The following is an 18,576-nucleotide window of genomic DNA, read 5'->3' as shown; positions in this document are numbered from 1 at the left end:
CGCTTTCACACACACTCGCTCACACACTCTATCTTTCTTTCTTTCTCTCTCTCTCCCTCTGGTCAGAACAGCTGGCTGGCACAGATTGGTTACGCAGACTCCCAGCAATTATCATATCTCAAGACCAAAACACTCCATGCTGTATGTTGTATGAGCTCCAAATAGCACAAGAAAATCAGGCAACTGCAGAGTCAAAGATGTGCACTTGCTTGTGTTTTCCACAAACAGCAGAAGAGACACTGCAGTCAGTTGTCATGGGAGATTAATTATTTACAGACCAATGTCATTTACAGACCAATGTGACCACCTTTTACAGAGCATGATTCAATGAACAAAGGGAGAAATTAACATACTGTTTGACATCTCTCTCTCTCTCTCTCACACACAGTTTTCAGAAAGCTTTAATCTAATATTTGCTGTACATGATGTATAAGCAAATGTGACCTTTGAGCACATGTTTGAATTAGGATTTCCATTTCAAAGTGTTATGACACCTCATGTATGCTGCCTGTTTGCATTAACATATATATGAGTTTTAGGTGGTTTTGCATACAGCATTTAGAAGACACTTCCTCTCCTATTATTGGATTCAAATTAATGTATTGCTACATTCATTTCTTTTTGACCCGTGACCTACAACAGGCCCACTACAGAGAAGAGGGGAAGGATTTAGACAAATATATGATGCTGCCACACTGATGCGAGTATATCATAGTACACACTCACTTGACACTGTATACCCTCTGATCCTTAAGCCATCTGGACGTTATGGTTAGCATGGAGATGATACGTAGTGTCAGACTAGGGTTGGGGTTCAAAGGGCATTGTAGGGAGTTCATGTTCAGTGTCGGCACTTCAGAGACTCCCTGCTAGTGTTCGTGAGTTTAGAGTCAGGGTTCAGAGGTCAGTGTAGGAGTTTCAGGGGTCAGTACTAGAAGTTTTGGGAGCTCAGGCTAGGTGTTTCATGATAGGCCAGGCTAGGTTTCAGGGTTTAGGTTCAGTGTTGGCATTTTAGGTTCAAGGTATGTGTTTCTAAGGTCACGGTTGGGTGGTTCCGGAGCAGTGTTGGCGTTTGAGAGGTCAGACTCACGTGCCATTAATGACCCCGTCTGGGTTGAGCATGGGGATGATCTTGAAGATGAAGGCCTCCCTGAGGCTCTCGGCCACGGGGTCACTGCTACACAGGAACTCCAGAGTCCCCTTCATCACCCAGCTGGCATTACTCTCCCCTGGGTGGACGCGTGCTGACAGAACCACGCAGGGACGGTTACCTGGGGGAGGGGAAAGAGGGGGGTTACTCACTGACCAACCAACACCGTCTAATATCAGGGATGAGGGAAGAGGAGCATTGTTTACTCTCTATATCCCCTTTTTTGCTCCAGAGAGACTCTCTGTCCAATGCAGGTTCCCTGTTCTGAGATACCTGCATATAGTCTGACTTCTGTTATGCAGAAGTTATATGTCTGTGTGCTCATTTCTATGGTTTGAATCTTTCTCGCAACCTGTGGAAATATAGATTTTGAAGAAACAGAATAACGGATATGCTATCTGAGACACATCCAAATGAAATGTAGATGAATGTGTCCTGGTCTTAAAGTCTCTACAAATGACCAGGGGAGAGAAGAGGCAGCTCCCTCTGCCGCCTCCTGCATAGATCATGCACTAATGAGTTTCTACAGCCCTGTAACATCCACACCCTTTTCATGCACCATTTCATTTCTATGTTTAATTGAATCTTAGTGAGCTTTTAAGTAATCAGGTCTGAAAAATAAGTCATTTGTTTTTGTAAAAAACAAATATATTGGCATCATTTTCATCTATTTACCATAATATAGAGGACCGTCATATTGTGGTACTTTAGGCTGCCCAGTGTTGACAACAAAGATACGTTCTGAGAGAGAGGGCATATGCATAGCAATGCTGAAAGAGATGAAGATACAAAAAGTGACTAAGAGGGAATGCAGGCTTGAGGTGGAAGTGTCCAGAGGATCGAATTAGAGTGACAAATAACGGCTGAGCTTGGAACTCAATTCCCTGCAAAAGCGGGTTGCTTGAGCCTTGGAAAATGGATCGTTTATATTCCCATTCAAGAAGAAAAAAGATTCTACAGCCTCCTTTATGCTCTCTCGCTGCCCTTTGACACACACATACGCACACACACACACACACACACACACACACACATACGCACACACACACACACACACACACACACACACACACACACACACACACACACACGTAGGTTTGCATGTCCACCTGAAAAAATAAACTGAGATTGTTGCTTATCATAACCCCCAAGAACACTACAATGGGCATGAGTGCAGAGGTGTCTCTGGCACACACTCATCATCAGTAGAAGCCTCATAGAGAGTCGGTTTGGAAGTACGCGTCTTTGTGTCTCAGTCCCCTGCTGTTTCTTGGCTATATAAGCAAACTCACCTCCTGCTGGCAAAATCCAACAACAACCTTCAATCACTGTTTTTTCCCTTTTTCAGATGATTGAGTTTCTATACATAAATGTATCTTACGCGAGACACATATGAACGCACGCTCATATGTTTGTGTGTGTGTGTGTGTGTGTGTGTGTGTGTGTGTCAGTGATGCTCCTCAGAGGAGTGAGGGGAAGATCACACTATTGTGCAATGAAGGTCTAGAGTAGTCTCAACAGCACCCTCTAGGGTAGCACCTTGGTGTAGCCAGACGACAGCTATCTTATGTCCTCCTCTGGCTACATTGACTTCAATACAAAACCTAAGAGGCTCATGGTTCTCACCCACTTGCATATACTTACACAGTAATTATGATGACTACCAGAGGATGTCCTCCTACCTATCAGAGCTCTTGCAGTATCGACTAACATCTTCCCCATCCAATCAACGATCAGATAATCCATCTAGTACTGAAAGCATATGCTACAGCTAGCACTACTATAGTGCACAAAGACAAAGAAAGGCAAAAGTTTAACAGTTTTGAAGAAATGTATTTCTTCAAATATTAAGGAGATGGAGCAGAAAGAGAGAGAGGGAGAGAGAGAGAGAGAGAGAGAGAGAGAGAGAGAGAGAGAGAGAGAGAGAGCGAGCTATATATTGTTTAGTTTTTTTGCTAATGCAGATAATCTAGCCTACTCAACAACCTGTCTCAAGCAGAGAGGAATTATTTTTATGTTAGCTAGCTAGGTAAGGCTATCCAACTACTGCAACTCCTCCAAATCAAGGTAAGCTTTCGATTTAATTAATTTCATGAAACTTTAGCTTGGAGAGGTTTTTTTTGTGCCTGGTCACAGACAGCTACTGTACAACTGAATTCCTCAGGCGAAGGGAAAAGGTGGGAGGAAGAGAGTGTGTGGATGCGAGAAGGAATTATACAACAAGCATGTGATGATGCTGTATGTGGCTGATATGAAAGTGAACTGTGTGTGCAGGTAATCAGATCATCTAGATGCAGGCAAGAGTGTCCAAGGCAGCACTGAATGTGTCACTGTCACCTTGACGGCTCCAATATAACTCTCCTCCTCTGCACCTGTGTTATAAACTTTCATTTGTAGGCTAGGTTGTAGCAACCTCATAATGGGTATAGGGCCGGCAAATTCAATTGTCAAGCTCAGGGTGGGTATGTAAATAGCTTAAACCTATCAATGTTACATTGAGCTGGGTGAATGGAATATAAATGACATCCAATATATTGTAATAGGATTAAGGCCATAAGGAAAAAAAATCTTCCTCCCTAATCTTGAATGGCATCAGCCACCGCTGGAATGTGTGTGTTTCTCATGTAAGATAAATAGATATATATAAAGAGAGAGGGGGGGGGGGTGTAGTCCTCCCTCGCTTGGTTTGATACTCCCTCTCTACTGTAAACCAAGGCAATGACAATGCCAGCATGTTACAGCCATAGAATAGCAAAGCCTGTACAGAAACCACTCTCATGCACAGGTGAATGTGCACAGATTTCTTTATGTGTTTCTTTGTTATGTCTTCATGGTATGTTGTCTCTCTAGGAAGCCTACACACTCAGAAACAACCCTGCTTACAAAACAACAGGCATGCGTAGAAAACAATAACCAGGTGAGGGAGTGCATAAGTCCACACTTCAGGGAAAGGGTAGAGAATTGGGACACATCATATCCCTGCCACTCCTACTCTCAGCCAGGTGTATTCTTCTCCTTCTGTACAGGGTCTAGAGTGGTGCTGCAGACTGAAGCCCCATCAAGGCTCCTCTCTCACTGAGCCCCTTGGTGATGAAGTACCACAGTTTAGTCTCTTTGGGTCTCTCTCCAGCCACTCCACTACAGGTTCATCAATCTGACGCTGAGACGTTTGCTTTTCAAAAACAATGTGTTCTGGTGTGTGTGAACCTGTTTTTACTGATATGAAGACGGACAGAATGCAAGATACTGAGCATAGATTGTCCTCTGTAGACTTTCAAAGTCTAGTCTGGGTTGTAGGTTCCCATTGCCAACCTGCTGTCTACCTGTGATTAGAAACCTCTGTCTATATCCTCTTATGGCACTCAAACCACCAGACTAGACGACCCCATCCATGATGTCATATCATTTAGGTCCATAATAAGAGAGTATGAACACCTAAAAGGTAGTGTAAAAGGGAGACCAAACGACCACTGCCGATACAGCTGCTGTCATTCATCACAACCAGATCTCTCTACTTGACTATATCCTCACATTTTCAGTCTCAGAAACCAACAGAATCAAAACATCCTGTTGGTTGGTATGCAGTGCAGCGCGGCTGAAGTGAGAGAGGGCAACAAGCTGTGAGCGAAAGTGACTGAAACTTTAAATTCATGCGATCCGCCTTAACTGCCACTACGCAGCCAGTGAGACTAACACTACAGTCTACACAAGCTGCCTCCGACAGACACACAAGCCAAAGTACAAAGGAGGCCTGGAGCAATCAAAACCAATCTTTGTAATCCTTTCCTGTATATGCAAATCAGATCTAATTAGTACAAATCAGGGTTGTCCATTTATAATCATAAGATGAATTTGCCCCTGCGAAGCTTATGAAAATGCAGCTTTCATTTTTCCATTTTATTAATTAAAAATGTTCCACTGCAATTGGCGCTGGGGTTGGTTTCTGAGGCTGTTAATTATCAAACATAATCTCATTTAGCATGACAGTGTGGCCAAAAGCGATCTAAAGGGAGGTAACTTGTTTTTCTTCTCTTCCTGGTGAGAGAGATTGCATGAGTACAATGTGATATTGGAAGGCTTGGAAACCAGTATTAGTAGTTGAAGCATTTTAGACTCTGACAGCTTCAATGTGTCAGGGCCACAAAATCACATTGTCTCATCTTTAACATTTACCATGTGGGCTAAAAGGAGAGACGGAGCATCCAAGATTGTATTTCATATTACATATCACAAATGTGTTAGAACTTTTGCTACTACTTCACAAATGTGTTATAACATTGATATGATTTCAGTAGGGTACTGATATGACGTAAGTGTCTGGATCAAGCTACATAACAAAAGGGAAAATAAACCTATCCACCGTGCCATTAGTATCTCACCCAGAGCACAAATTGGAACCCATTTCGAACACTCTAGAAAACAACATTCTATTTGAGTTCATTGGTCTTCTACCACACCACTGTGTACATGTTGGCCTGAGGTGTGTGTGTGTGTGTGTGTGTGTGTGTGTGTGTGTGTGTGTGTGTGTGTGTGTGTGTGTGTGTGTGTGTGTGTGTGTCTGTGTCTGCCTGAATCTATTAAAATATCAAATCCCTAAGTTGGTCTCTCCTAAGTTACTGCTGACTGTGGTAACAGTGTATATTTTCTGGGAGATGAGATGATGGGGGAGCCAAGTCTATCATGTGATATCTTAGTCATTATCTTGACCTAATGTACCTTGACCAGCAGGCCAATGAGCTGTGATAAATGGAAAGGAAGGTAACAGTATGATGGCTGTGATAGATGGAAGGCCTCTCCTCAAGCCTCTCCTCAAGAAAGCAACTCTTGACCCATCTGCTGTCCATAACTACAGACCGGTATCCCTTCTCTCCTTCTTATCTAAAACCTTTGAACGTGCTGTCTCTAACTAACTGTCTAACTACCTCCTTCAGAACAACTTCCTCGACCCTCACCAATCCGGCTTTAAAGCTGGGCACTCTATTGAAACTGCTCTCCTCGCTGTCACAGAGGCCCTCCACTCCGCTCAAGCTTCCTCCCTCTCCTCTGTTCTCATTCTTCTGGACCTGTCTGCTGCATTGGACACAGTAAACCTCCCAATCCTTCTCTCCACCCTCTCAGAATTGGGCATCTCTGGCTCTGCAGTCTCCTGGTTTGCATCATACCTGGCCGGTCGCTCCTACCAGGTGCGACAGCGATCCTCTCCACGAGCCCTAGCCACTGGGGTGCCCCAGGGCTCTGTTCTCGGGCCTTTACTGTTCTCTCTCTATACCAAATCTCTCGGCTCTGTAATTTCTTCACATGGTTTCTCCTACCACACCTACACAGATGGCACTCAACTTTTTCTCTCTTTCCCCCCTTCTGACTCACAGGTGGCAACACATGTCTTGCTGACATTTCTGCTTGGATGTCAGCCCACCACCTTAAGCTCAACCTTGACAAGACTATGGTTAGCAATGGTTAGCCCCCAAACCCCTGCACGATCACTCCGCTCCTCCACCTCGGCTGCCCTACAAGGAAAAGACATACTGTACCGAGCATCACTGAACACATGGTGAAAAAAGAGGAAGAAATATTATGGAATAGTTTATACAGAATTTATTACAAACTAGGGCTACTTCTTCAAAATAATAGGTAAATGCCTGTGTTGGCACCAGATTGTGCATTTTGCAAATCAGATACTTTTCATTCAATGTTGTCTTTAATGTTGTTTACTCAGATACATAATGAAGTGATTCTGATCATGTTTGACAAAGCCAAACGATCCTGCTTACCTACAATATACAGGAAACAATCTCCACCCACTAACACAACACAATATCCTGTATTTGCATATATGGAAACCTCAATACCCTTTCTGTTCTGTTCTGGTGGCAACCTGTCCTGATGAAGACTTGACAAATAGACAAGAGAGCAATTCAACTCTGAGCCTATTGTCTTCAAACTGTTTACTTCATCAAGCTACTCTTATCTCAGGATTCTACACACATCCACAGCAGCACGCAAGCAAACACACACACACACACACACACACACACACACACACACACACACACACACACACACTCAAGCCACCCTTATCTCAGGATTCTCCACACACCCCAGCTAGCAGCATGACATGTCAGTGTATAAAATGACCCTCTCTGGTGCTGACAGTCCCACTATCCCTCTTAGGGAGAAACAAACTGCTTAATTAAATCAACATGTCCTGCAATTATTAATGACCTACACAACATTATAATTATTGTATTAACAGATTACAAATTAGTCTTAAGTGGTTTGTTGTGATTGGTGTTAACGCTGATCTAATTGCATCCCTTAGTTGAATAATACAACCAAAAGCTGAGTTGACCCGGACAAGTCAATGTCAAATGGAACGTTGACTCAGAAGACTAGCAGATTACATGTCACAAACAAAATGTGACCTTCCACTGCAGCACCAGCTCACTCACAATACAAACACTCAGAATGCAAACAGAGGGGGCTTGTTCTGCGGTGTCATATGCACGTCAAGTCAAAGGATACCTGCACAGTTTGGGCTCATTAGCATAATTATGTGTGTAATGTCTCCGTGGGGTGTTCTGAATATTGTAGTTCCTTGTAATTCAGTGGAGATCTGTTAAACCTGTTATAGATTATGTTATATTTTTTAATTAAAAAGGGGGTTCAATTTGGTATGGCTACTGTATATTCTAGTGGTCCATAGGACTATATTCTAGATGGTTCAATGCCAATACAATTATAAGGGTGCCTTTACTGTATAATGTAGTTCAAGGGCCTGTTCAGTTCACTTTGTACAGTCGAGGAGACACAGTGGGCTACATATGGTTTACAGTAAGGCAGTTCCAACATGCTTTGATCAGCACTAAGGCAGCATGTATCCAATCACAGTTCACGCTCTCCCCACCACCCCCACCAGCCCTCGGGGGGGTTGAACTATCACCACCAAGGCTACAAATCTGAGAAGGCAGTCCTGTTGTCTACACTGGGCCATATGGCACCAGCCTGGCTGCAAGGAGAGCAGTACAGCTGACTACCTGTTCTGTATATTGATCAGAAGCCAGAGGAAAGGAAGGGGGGTGGGGGAGTCAGGGAGGAGGGGGGCGCAAGGAGGAGGGGGAGGTAAGGAGGAGGGGGGGGCAGGGAGGAGGCGGAGGTAAGGAGGAGGGGCGGGCAGGGAGGAGGGGGAGGTAAGGAGGAGGGGGGGGCAGGGAGGAGGGGGGGCAGAGGAGGAGGGGTGGCAGGGAGGAGGGGGAGGGGGGGGGCAACTCTCCCCTGTGGGACGGCTCTGACAAGGGCCCACATGGTGTCCCTCCCTCCCACCTTCTCACCCCTTCCTTCTCCCCTATACATCCATCACTGTCACCCAGCCTCTGCCAGCAGGCCACCGCTCCTCTGTCACAGCAGCATCACTGTCGTCTGTAAAGGAATTAGCCTCAAACGCAATAATAACAAAACAGCTACACAGAGACAGACAGAAGCCTGCCCTTCTGAGGGATTACAGGTTTCAGTTGAAAGCCCTTGCTACGTTCGCCTGCTATGAGGCCCGTTTTGTTTGACTTGGGTTCAGAGGAACGTACAAGTGTTTCTTCTGTCTCCGCAGTGTTGCATGTATCAAGCGGTGGATGAGTCAACCTTTGGCAGGGAGTCTATCACCTTCACATTCTCCACATCACAACTCCCTCTCGCGCAGGAGGTGTCTGTGGTATATCTGTGGTCTTTTTGAGTGATTGCCAGATCTCTCTCTCACACACACACACATACTAACACAGGTACACACTGACACCCAGGCACATACGCACACGCACACTTACACACACACACACACACACACAGAAGAGAGAGAGGAGCAGTGGGGTATGTCAGTGTAGACTCACGCAGCTGATGCAGGTCCTTCCAGCTTTTAGACGATGGACAGGCAGTGATAGTGACCAGAGGACAGGGGTTACCAGCCAGTGTGTTACACAGACTTTGCTTTCTGAAGAACACCTTACGGGGGTCCACTGATTGCTGCAGGACCTGAAGGTGAGACTGAAACACAGAGGAGCCACTGGTGTGTTAACTAAATCTGCAGTGACGCATAGGCCATAATTATGACGCACAAAGACACACACATACTGTGCACACACACACACACACATATACAAACACACACACACACACAAACACACACACACACACACACACACACACACACACGCACACACAAACACACACACACAAACACACACACACACACACACACACACACACACACACACACACACTGGAAGGTTAATGTCAAGACTACCTCAAGGCTGGTGTGGGTGAACACACACACAAACACACACACACACACACACACACACACACACACACACACACACATTGTGTTAAGTATGCTACCTGCAGGGCAGAGTAGGTGTAGGGGTAGTGATAGGCCAGGTAGCAGACATCCTCATTATGTTTAAAGGTCATGGTAAAGGTCATAGTGTAGAACAAAGTGTTCCTCTGGCCTTGGCTTGGGCAGAAGTTGTTTCTGTTGGGACAAACAACTGGCATATAAAAAACATGTTTCTCAAGCAAGTTACACAATGTTCCTCTATTACATAAAGTCTAATGCAAGAATATTAATGGATTGTCAAAACCTGGAACTATAGGCCTTACTAGTTTCCTCCAATGTGCATTGTCTTTGTAAATGTCTCTTTGTATTCATACACCAACGTTCACTTGCCGACCTCACCTGTAGTAGCAGATTTCAGTGCCAGTTCTGACCCAGTGGGGTCGTCCCTCCAGAGCCTCTCTCACAGAGTAAAGGACAGGCTGCATCCCTGTAATAAAGACTTCAGGTTAGTACAGTACATGGTATGTGTTATAATTAATTGATAAGCTTTGCATTAATAGATGGGAATGCAGTAATATGCAATAGTCGAGTGCCTAAGAGAAAAAACTTTTTGAACAACTGCTTTTGGCTGACTTCAAAATGCCTTTGTATTATTTGTCCTGGGACTGTATTTAGGCCTATGTCAGATTTATAGATTTCTCCGTCCTTGGAAATAGAGCCAATATCAAACTGAAGAGAGGCGCCATTGTAGCTAGGCCTACCGCTGGGCTTTAGAGCTGGGGAAGGCCAGGACAGGTGAGGCTAGACAAGGAGAGGATGGGTATTATGGACTGCAGCAGGCTGATGCTACAATCAATCAGAGCCCCTGTATGGGAGCGGCACAGTCAGGGGGACTGAAACTAAGGGAATACCACACAGCGCAGGGAGGCTTTGAGGACCCACTACGGAGAGAGAGCCCCCCCAACAGATCAACAAACACAGGGGGGCATCCAAGCCTATCTGTTTTCACAATCATCTACCTCAGTGCTTATCTACTTGGGGGGTCTTTATGTATCTTAAAGGGTTTCAAGTTTTTTTTTTTGCGGTGGGGGGGTGGAGGGGGGGTTACCGTAGTTGAACTGTGTGTGTGCGTGTGTGTGTGTGTGTGTGTGTGTGTGTGTGTGTGTGTGTGTATGTGTGTACGTTGCTTACCATAGTTGAACTGGCTGTTGCCTTTCTCACAATTGATGATGTTGAAGCGGTACGGCACATTGGCCATCATGCCGCTGACCTCGAAGTAGAACCACTGGTGGTGTGTGGTGCAGTTGGCGTCCGCGTTCAGAATCAGATCGTATTCATGGCTGAGAAGAAGGGAGGGGGGAAGGAGAGAGGGAGAGGAGTGAAAGGAAAGTGAAGCCACTGATCTGATCGACAGTGTCACAGTTCTACAAAGACCTGTTCTACAAAATACTACAAAAGGTTATTCAATGACATTTCAGTCTCTGCAGGGTCCAAAACGTTTACATTTGATCTGAAGCATGTCATCATGACGCCTCTCTCACATAACTAATATGAGAGGTTTTAGAGAGAGACACTGTTTGATTTCCGATACGGCGTTTACATGAGCCTGGAGGGCCCCTGGAGGCTTCCTGCAAAATCAGGACTGACTTTGGGAGTAGAACCACACCTGCGGACATGAACAGCTTTCCTCAGGTTCCCGCACTCAAACTTGGAGAAGAAACGCAGGGAGTCAGTGCGACTGGACGAGCACTGAGGGCTGGAGCAGGAGAGAGGGGGGAGGGGGGAGGGGGGGGGCAGGGGGGAGGGGGGAGGGGGGGCAGGGGGGGGGGACAGGGGGGAGGGTAGTAAGTGGAAGGAGAAGAAAACATGAAACATGAATATCAATACAATCTGATTATCCCACAGAAGAGTTGACTGCTATACAGTAGGTGGCCATGCATTGTCGTTTTCAGGTGCTATGTTGAAGGTTACGCTTTTGTGCATCAGTGACTGGATTCAGTCAGACGGGAAAAAGAGAAAAACACTTAAAAGCCACCTGAGGTTTCTGTTGTTAACCACACAATCCACTGACACATCATAGAAGTGCTGTGAAGAGTCTGTGAATATACAGTATAGTATAGTATAGTATAAGGCTCGCTGACAGAACACAGCACCAGGTTATACTGTTAGCTCGCTTTTCAGTGTCAATGCTGTTCCTATGACACCCTCTCCTTTCTCTGCACTCAGTCAACTGGCGAAATCAAAGTCAACATGTGGGCACCAGGAGCCCAGAAATGTTCTCTATTCAACAGGAATATCAATAATAGTGTTGCTGTTTCAATATTTGGTCTGAAATAATGTCCTCCATCCTAAAGAGTGGAGACATTTCTGCCATAGTGCTACAGTCTTTCAATATGTGGTCTAAAATATGAGGCCTATCTTATGTGTTGCACCAGATGTCTTAACCATCTATATGAGGCTAATGAAATCCATTAGGAATACACCAAATGTAAGCAACATATGCTAACTGTCTCTGTGGAAGAGTGCCATCAGTTATACAGTAGATAGGTGCAGCCCCTGTGATTTGCTAGCACTTACCTGGGGTCCTCCAGGTCAAAAACAACCTCATTAATAACGTCCTCTGGGGAGAGAAAACGCTGGACGTCCTCAAACACCTTCTTCCTGAAAGAACAGAGGGAATCCATCATAATGCAGTTACACCAGACACTAGATGACAATCAGAATTAATAAAAATCATTAATTATCTTTCTGAAATTGCGTATACGTGGAACATTCCTTGTGTGAATGACTTAGATTTATTAGCCCATATCATTTTCATTCAAATGAATTACGTCCATACAATAAGGCATTTGGCAATCTAAAGCATGTTATGAGAGTCCCAACACTAAAACAAGTGGATTGTTTGAGCTCTGTAATAGTGTGAGAGATGTCTGAATTCGTCTGTGTATATGGCTGTACAAGTGCCCATTTCTAGACATTTCCCAAAGTAACCATAAATAGTCAGATGCTTCATGCTCTCAGCCCCTGCAGACCTAGCTCTGTAGGGGTGAGTCAGCAAAGGGCCTAATGTTTACTCTCCTCTCTCTGTAGCAGGACACTGTGGTGCTCTCTCTTTCCCTCCCTCCCTCCCTCCCTCCCTCTCCATCTCTCACTATCCCATCAACACCTCGCCAAGCGCCCTCTCATCTCCCAACTTCAGAAAGCAGGGGGCACAGAGGAGCCCTGCTCACAGACCAGACAGCCCCCCCTTCTATCTTCATCTCTCTATCTCTCTCTCTCTCTCTCTCTCTCTCTCTCTCTCTCTCTCTTCCTCTCTTTGTCTGAATGCACGATCGCCAGACAGTCTCCTCCGCGGCAGCTACAGAGCATCTCCTCTTCTCTTCATCTCCTTCCTTCATCCGTCCTTCCCTTCATCCCTGAAGGCTCTCTGACTCAGCCTGGCCCAGACAAACACACCCCAGGAGTATAGAGATGGTCTGAGGGGGAGGAGAATACAGGCTGTGCTCTGCCCCAGGACCAGGTTGTTTGATCAGGGTACAACTGTGAGGAGCACTGGTTGCATCACCACAGACCACCCCACAGGGTCCTGGGCAGGAAGGAGAGGACCAACTACCCTCACTGAGTCAGAGGAGAAGAAGGGATGAAGAGAAGGAGGGATGAAACTAAGAGAAGGGGAAGACTTTCTCACACTCTCTCCAAGAGAGCAAGGCTTCAGCAGACTGTGACAATTTATGCAAAAATGACATTTGGGGGAAATTACAGCAAATAAATTAATAAAGTGCAGGCAAAAATTGCATCTGTGCCACCTAAATGTTCCAGACTGTCAAACAGTTTAACTTAAGTCTTGGAAAAATAGCTTTGCAGAGAAAAATACACAAAATAGAGTTAACATTGACGAATCTCCCCTCGAAGCAAACACAATGAACTGTGAAATGACTGAAATAAACGTCAATTCTCCACAATCTAACATTTGCACCTGGAAAAGTTCTCCAGGAAAACAAATTTCCGACCGGGGCAACAGAGACGGCTCGTAATTAGATCAGTGAATAAGTGTTTAATACAAAGGGCTGTACTTCGGGATGCATTTGGGTTGACTTTAGAACAGAGTGCAGCTAATACAATGAATGGGGCCGACAAAGATCCTTTGCACTGACAAATGACACTTCCTGAAACGGATAATGAGAAGCAAGAGATGGATATCCACTATTGATTTCACATCTCAAACATAGTGAAGGATTTGGTGAATTTGTTTGACAATAAACCAATTCAGCCTCAGAGACCAATGGTCTGAGCGTGCTCTAACATCTGAACATCAACACGATTAACAACGACTACAAAGAATACAAATAAAGTAAACCGACAATCTCCTCACTGTAATCACATTATCTGGAAAACATTCTGCCATCTTTCTGTGCATATTTCTGTGTGGGATATGAGATGCATAATTTATTTGACAGTTTGGAGACAGACGCTCATAAGCCTCCACTGTGTTCCTCTGCTCCAGCTTCATAAACAATCAGCTCAGTATTAACCAACCTCTAGTATTCTGCTTCAATGACAAGCTATTGTTTACAATCTCACTTTTGTATTTCAATGACAGGCTATTGTTTACAATGTTACTTGTGTGTTTCAAACTTGAAGAGCACTTAATCCTGACTCACAGGCAACAAAACACTGTTGCCAGTTGCTATCAACAATGACATAATGCTATATTAACAGATGCAGTCATTCCACAGTAGAGGCTGCAACATGTTTTGTTTTAAACACAGAGACATCTCTCTCTCTTTCTCCCCCTTTCTTTTTCGTTCTATGTGGTAACTACATATCATTTATAACACTCCCAGAATAAAGTGTGGTAATCTAAACAGATTAACAAGGAAATATGTAACAATACCCTCAAACATTTCTTTAGTTCTGAGCAGTATGTTAGTCTGAATGAAGGTTGACAGTGGTTAAAAACATAGTTATGATTTCACCGTCAAACAAAATGTTGTGATAATTCACTTCCAGCAACCTGCTTCAGACATCCATTGTCCACAGACAGGATACACCCTACACTAAATCAATTCTACACTGACAGCATGAACTCTATCTCTACCACAGCATCTGTGACAAAGAGGAGCCAAAACAGATTATAGAGCCAACACAGAATGGCGAACAGTAGGACTGGGCCTCTATATGACGTCTTCATGCTCCTAACATGCTTCATAAACTCTTGTTCAAATAGCTTTTATGCAAATACAACTGCATGATGGGGTTTGCGTAATGGGTAAGAACCACACTGTGACAAGGCCTCAAGTCACGCCATGATGGATACATCAACCGGCCCCGTAGTTCACACACTCATCAATCACAACCGTTTAGCATAAACTGAAATGTGGTGTTCCTTTCTATCCTCCAGTATACAGTACTATGTCTGCAACTACTACTACTAAATACAACTATAAGTATTCATCTAGTCATCTTGCAGTCACTTTTATGCCCAGCAATAACATGTTTACTGTATTGAATTGAATGCAAATCATCTTATTTGTCTCTTAAGTGCCATAGCATGCTCATTGGTTGACAATGACATGCCATTGGCTCATTTGTTGACATTGACATGCCATTGGCTCATACTGTACCTTTGTATATTACGGTTCCTCCCCGCCATTGGCTCTGGACCACATGGTGGGAGGTGTCCCCAGAAGTCAGGGAAGGCAAGGATGGAGTACCCAGGTATGGACTTGATCTGGGAAGCCGCTGCGGTGTAGAGGCGTGGGTCATGGTGGGGAATGCAGGCTCCGTGTTTCTCCAGCAACCTGTCCACCATGCTGCGATGGTGGCCATCTGGTTTCACCCTGGAACTGCTCAGGACATGACTGTGGAAGTCCCGGGCCACCAGGTGGTTCTTTTTTGAGTAGCCTCCATCTCCTCCATCTCCCCCATCAGTCTGGGGGTCCTGGGGGCTCCAGCCTGCCATAGGCGAGGCTGGGTGGTCCACAGGAGAATGGGATGGAGTGTGGTTTAGTGTGGATGTGAAGTTCCTGTTCAGTAGACCCTCCTCGTCTGAACTCTCGTCCGCCTCGGAGCCTGAGTCCAAATCCTGGAAGACAAGGAGAGGGTGTCTTTAAAGGGACAGATCAGCCAAAACACAATTAACATGATCTCATATGCACCGTGACTGTGAAAGAGGCCCTGTGGCAATGCTGACTGGCTATCAAGTATCTCTATCAAGTAAGGGAACTAAATATCCAAGAACTGTCTTGGTGAATAGACTACAGTAACATTTTGGACATTGAACTTTGTGTTTAACGTGAATGGGTTCATAAATGTCTAATAATCTTTGGATTAAAGCATATCTATTTGTTCCTGGTAACATTATCAGACACATACAGCACCAATGAAATGAAACACATTCTGCATTATGACTGCATTACACTACATTACACACAACAACATATCTTATCAAACGTCATATAAAAAGTAATACTGTTTGTCTCCTCCGAAAAAAATGTGTTTAAACCAAAAAAGAAATCCTTTAAGACCCACAAGGGAACACTCTGATGGTGGTAGTGGAGCAGACATGAATACATATTAAATTTCCCCATTCCGACTGACATCAATAGGCTGTAGTGACCATAACATTGCGGCCAAAGCACCAAAGGCAGGGCCCAAAGTACTTTATAAGAGATCTTACTAAATGTTTTCTCTTTTGTTGAAGATGTATGTTGGTGTGGTACAGCTGATTGGCTGGCATATTGTACATTGAAATGTTGTGACTAAACTTAACAAAAATAACAAGAAATTATATTACCAAACCAAGATAAATGACATAAAAAACAATGGGAAAAAAACCATTGCTGTACTTTAAATACAGCAATGGTTATTACGCGCAGAAAACCCAATTCATCTCCATCATTCATTGAAGTTAATGGATCATTTATTACAAAACTTTTCGATATAGCCAATCATTCAAATGACTATTTCAGTGGTAAAGTGGACAAACTGACTCAAATGACAACATAGAAAAGTGAACCATCATTTTCTTTCCCTAAAATATCTATTAATTAAGGATTGCATGGATGTGAAACTATTGAGAACGATAGCAGACTGTATTGCCAACCCTATTGAGGATGCCATGTATTTAACCAAAGCCAGAAGGAGTGTGTGTGTGTCCACAGGCGTGGAAGGTGAAAAACGATAGCACTACTTAAAAATAGTAAAGCATGCTGCCACCCAATTAGCTTGCTGCCTGTTCTTAGTAAACTGAATTTGTGAATTAACAATTGTGTTTGACCAAATACAATGCTACTGTTCCAAAGAATAAATAGTGCCTTTCAGCATGCACAGTAGGTAAGGGCACTCAACCGTACTCTACTGACTCAGATGATCGATCACTGGCTAAAAGAAAACGCATAATGAGATGATAGTTGGAGCTGTATTGTTAGATTTCAGTGCAGCCTTTGATGTTATTGATCATCATTTGTTATTGAAAAAGACTCACTCGTTAAGGCTTTGCATCACTTGCAATCACATGATTGGAGAGTTACTACCAATAGAACCTAGAGAGCTTTGTCCCATTTTGGTCAAGTGCAGCAAAGAAAGACCTACTGTAGCAAAGTTATGGCTGACTCAAAACAGAGCAGCATGCCTCGCCCTTTAACTGAGCACACATAACTAATATCAACAACATGCAAGATAGTCTTTCCTGGCTGAGGATTAAGGAGAGATTGACTGCTTCTCTTCTAGTTTTTGAGAAACATCTGTGTTGAAATGTCCTATCTGCATGTATAATGTTTTTGCATACACTTCAAATAGACATACATACCACACAAGACACTCCACTATGGGTTTCTTCAAGGCACCCAAACCAAAAACTGATTTATTGCGTTGGTCAGTTATGTATAGAGCCATGGCATGGAATGCTCTGCCACTAGAGGTTACTCAGGTACAAAACAAGTTTAGCTTTAAAAACAGATTTAAGAAGAAAAAATCTTGTATCACCTCTCCACTTTATAAAGATCTACTGTAACAGGAACTGTAGATAAGAAGATGAAAAGTGGAAAGATCCTTCAACAGCAACTCTTAAATGATAAATTGAATTGTTGAATGTTATTTGTTTGAGTATTGAAAGAACATTATCTGAAAAGTGGTGTCATGATGATATACTGTATATATTTTATTTTTATTTTGAATGTATTGTTCTATTATCTTATGTTGTTCTTGTATATAACTGTTTTGTCTATAGCTGTTCTGTACTCTGTCATGTGTTTTATCTTTTATGTGTACCCCAGGAAGAGTAGCAAAAAAACAGAAAACAGATTAGGTCTCTCAATAACAACAGCTGAAAATTATATTATAGATCTTATAGATCTTACAGTTATTATGGTATTTTTAATAATATAAATATCAATTTATCAAATATGGATCTACTATAGTACCTTCCTATTAATCCATATGGGAAGAAAACACTTCACTGATGTATTTGATTCTGGAGGTAAGTTAAGGGATGTCAACAATGTCAACAATGTGTAATCATGGGAACATGCGTGGTAAGCATGTGTTGAGTCCATTAAAGCATGTGGTCCCGTCTGTAAACCCTGGACTCCCTGTGTTCTTTTGAACTCAAAACCTCTATTGTTTAGCAGTTCTACTGAGCCGACTACGCCTTTTCATGGTTACACTGCACCAAAAACTGATGCTCTGCATTTGAATTTCACACCACGTTAACATTTTAGATGTCAAAAATGGTGAATTGTGCAAAGCATAAAAAACCGACAGAGCTCAAGTGAAGCATTGAAGAATGGAGAGCAAAACAAAAATCCAACTCAGCTGCATATCAATTCAAATACGGTTTCTCACGGCACAGTGAGAAACACTGCACAGTGAGAATGTGACTTGTCATAAAAAAGCCAGCTCTCTGTTTTGATTGAAGGCCAGAAGAACAGAATCTGATTGGTCAATTTGATTTCCAAACCCACCCGGTAAGAAGAGACTTGTGAAATCATGATTGTGTCGTTTATAATTCCCAGAAACTCAGCATCATTAATAGGTCCCCTTATGAAATTCCCAGGTACAGAATGTACTGTACTGCAGCTAAAAGGCACTCATATCCTATAGGTTT

General features: G+C 43.6%; 1 protein-coding gene across 1 annotated transcript in view; it reads right to left on the bottom strand.

The window, feature by feature from the left end:
- Positions 1–18,576, bottom strand: part of agbl1 (AGBL carboxypeptidase 1) — a 74,860-nt gene that overhangs the window by 37,493 nt on the left and 18,791 nt on the right. The window contains exons 11-18 of the mRNA XM_083667207.1: positions 15,095–15,555; positions 12,048–12,131; positions 11,137–11,226; positions 10,662–10,810; positions 9,870–9,957; positions 9,533–9,665; positions 9,025–9,178; positions 1,091–1,271 (exon numbers count right to left, since the gene is read on the bottom strand). Of these exons, the coding sequence (XP_083523333.1) occupies positions 1,091–1,271; positions 9,025–9,178; positions 9,533–9,665; positions 9,870–9,957; positions 10,662–10,810; positions 11,137–11,226; positions 12,048–12,131; positions 15,095–15,555 (1,340 nt within the window). The remainder of the gene's footprint in view (positions 1–1,090; positions 1,272–9,024; positions 9,179–9,532; positions 9,666–9,869; positions 9,958–10,661; positions 10,811–11,136; positions 11,227–12,047; positions 12,132–15,094; positions 15,556–18,576) is intronic.

The sequence above is a fragment of the Argentina silus genome, assembly GCF_951799395.1.
Source record: "Argentina silus genome assembly, chromosome: 3".
NCBI classification, from domain to species: Eukaryota; Metazoa; Chordata; class Actinopteri; order Argentiniformes; family Argentinidae; genus Argentina; species Argentina silus.
Note: the sequence above shows the minus strand (reverse complement) of the source record. Positions and strands in the feature narration are given on the sequence as shown.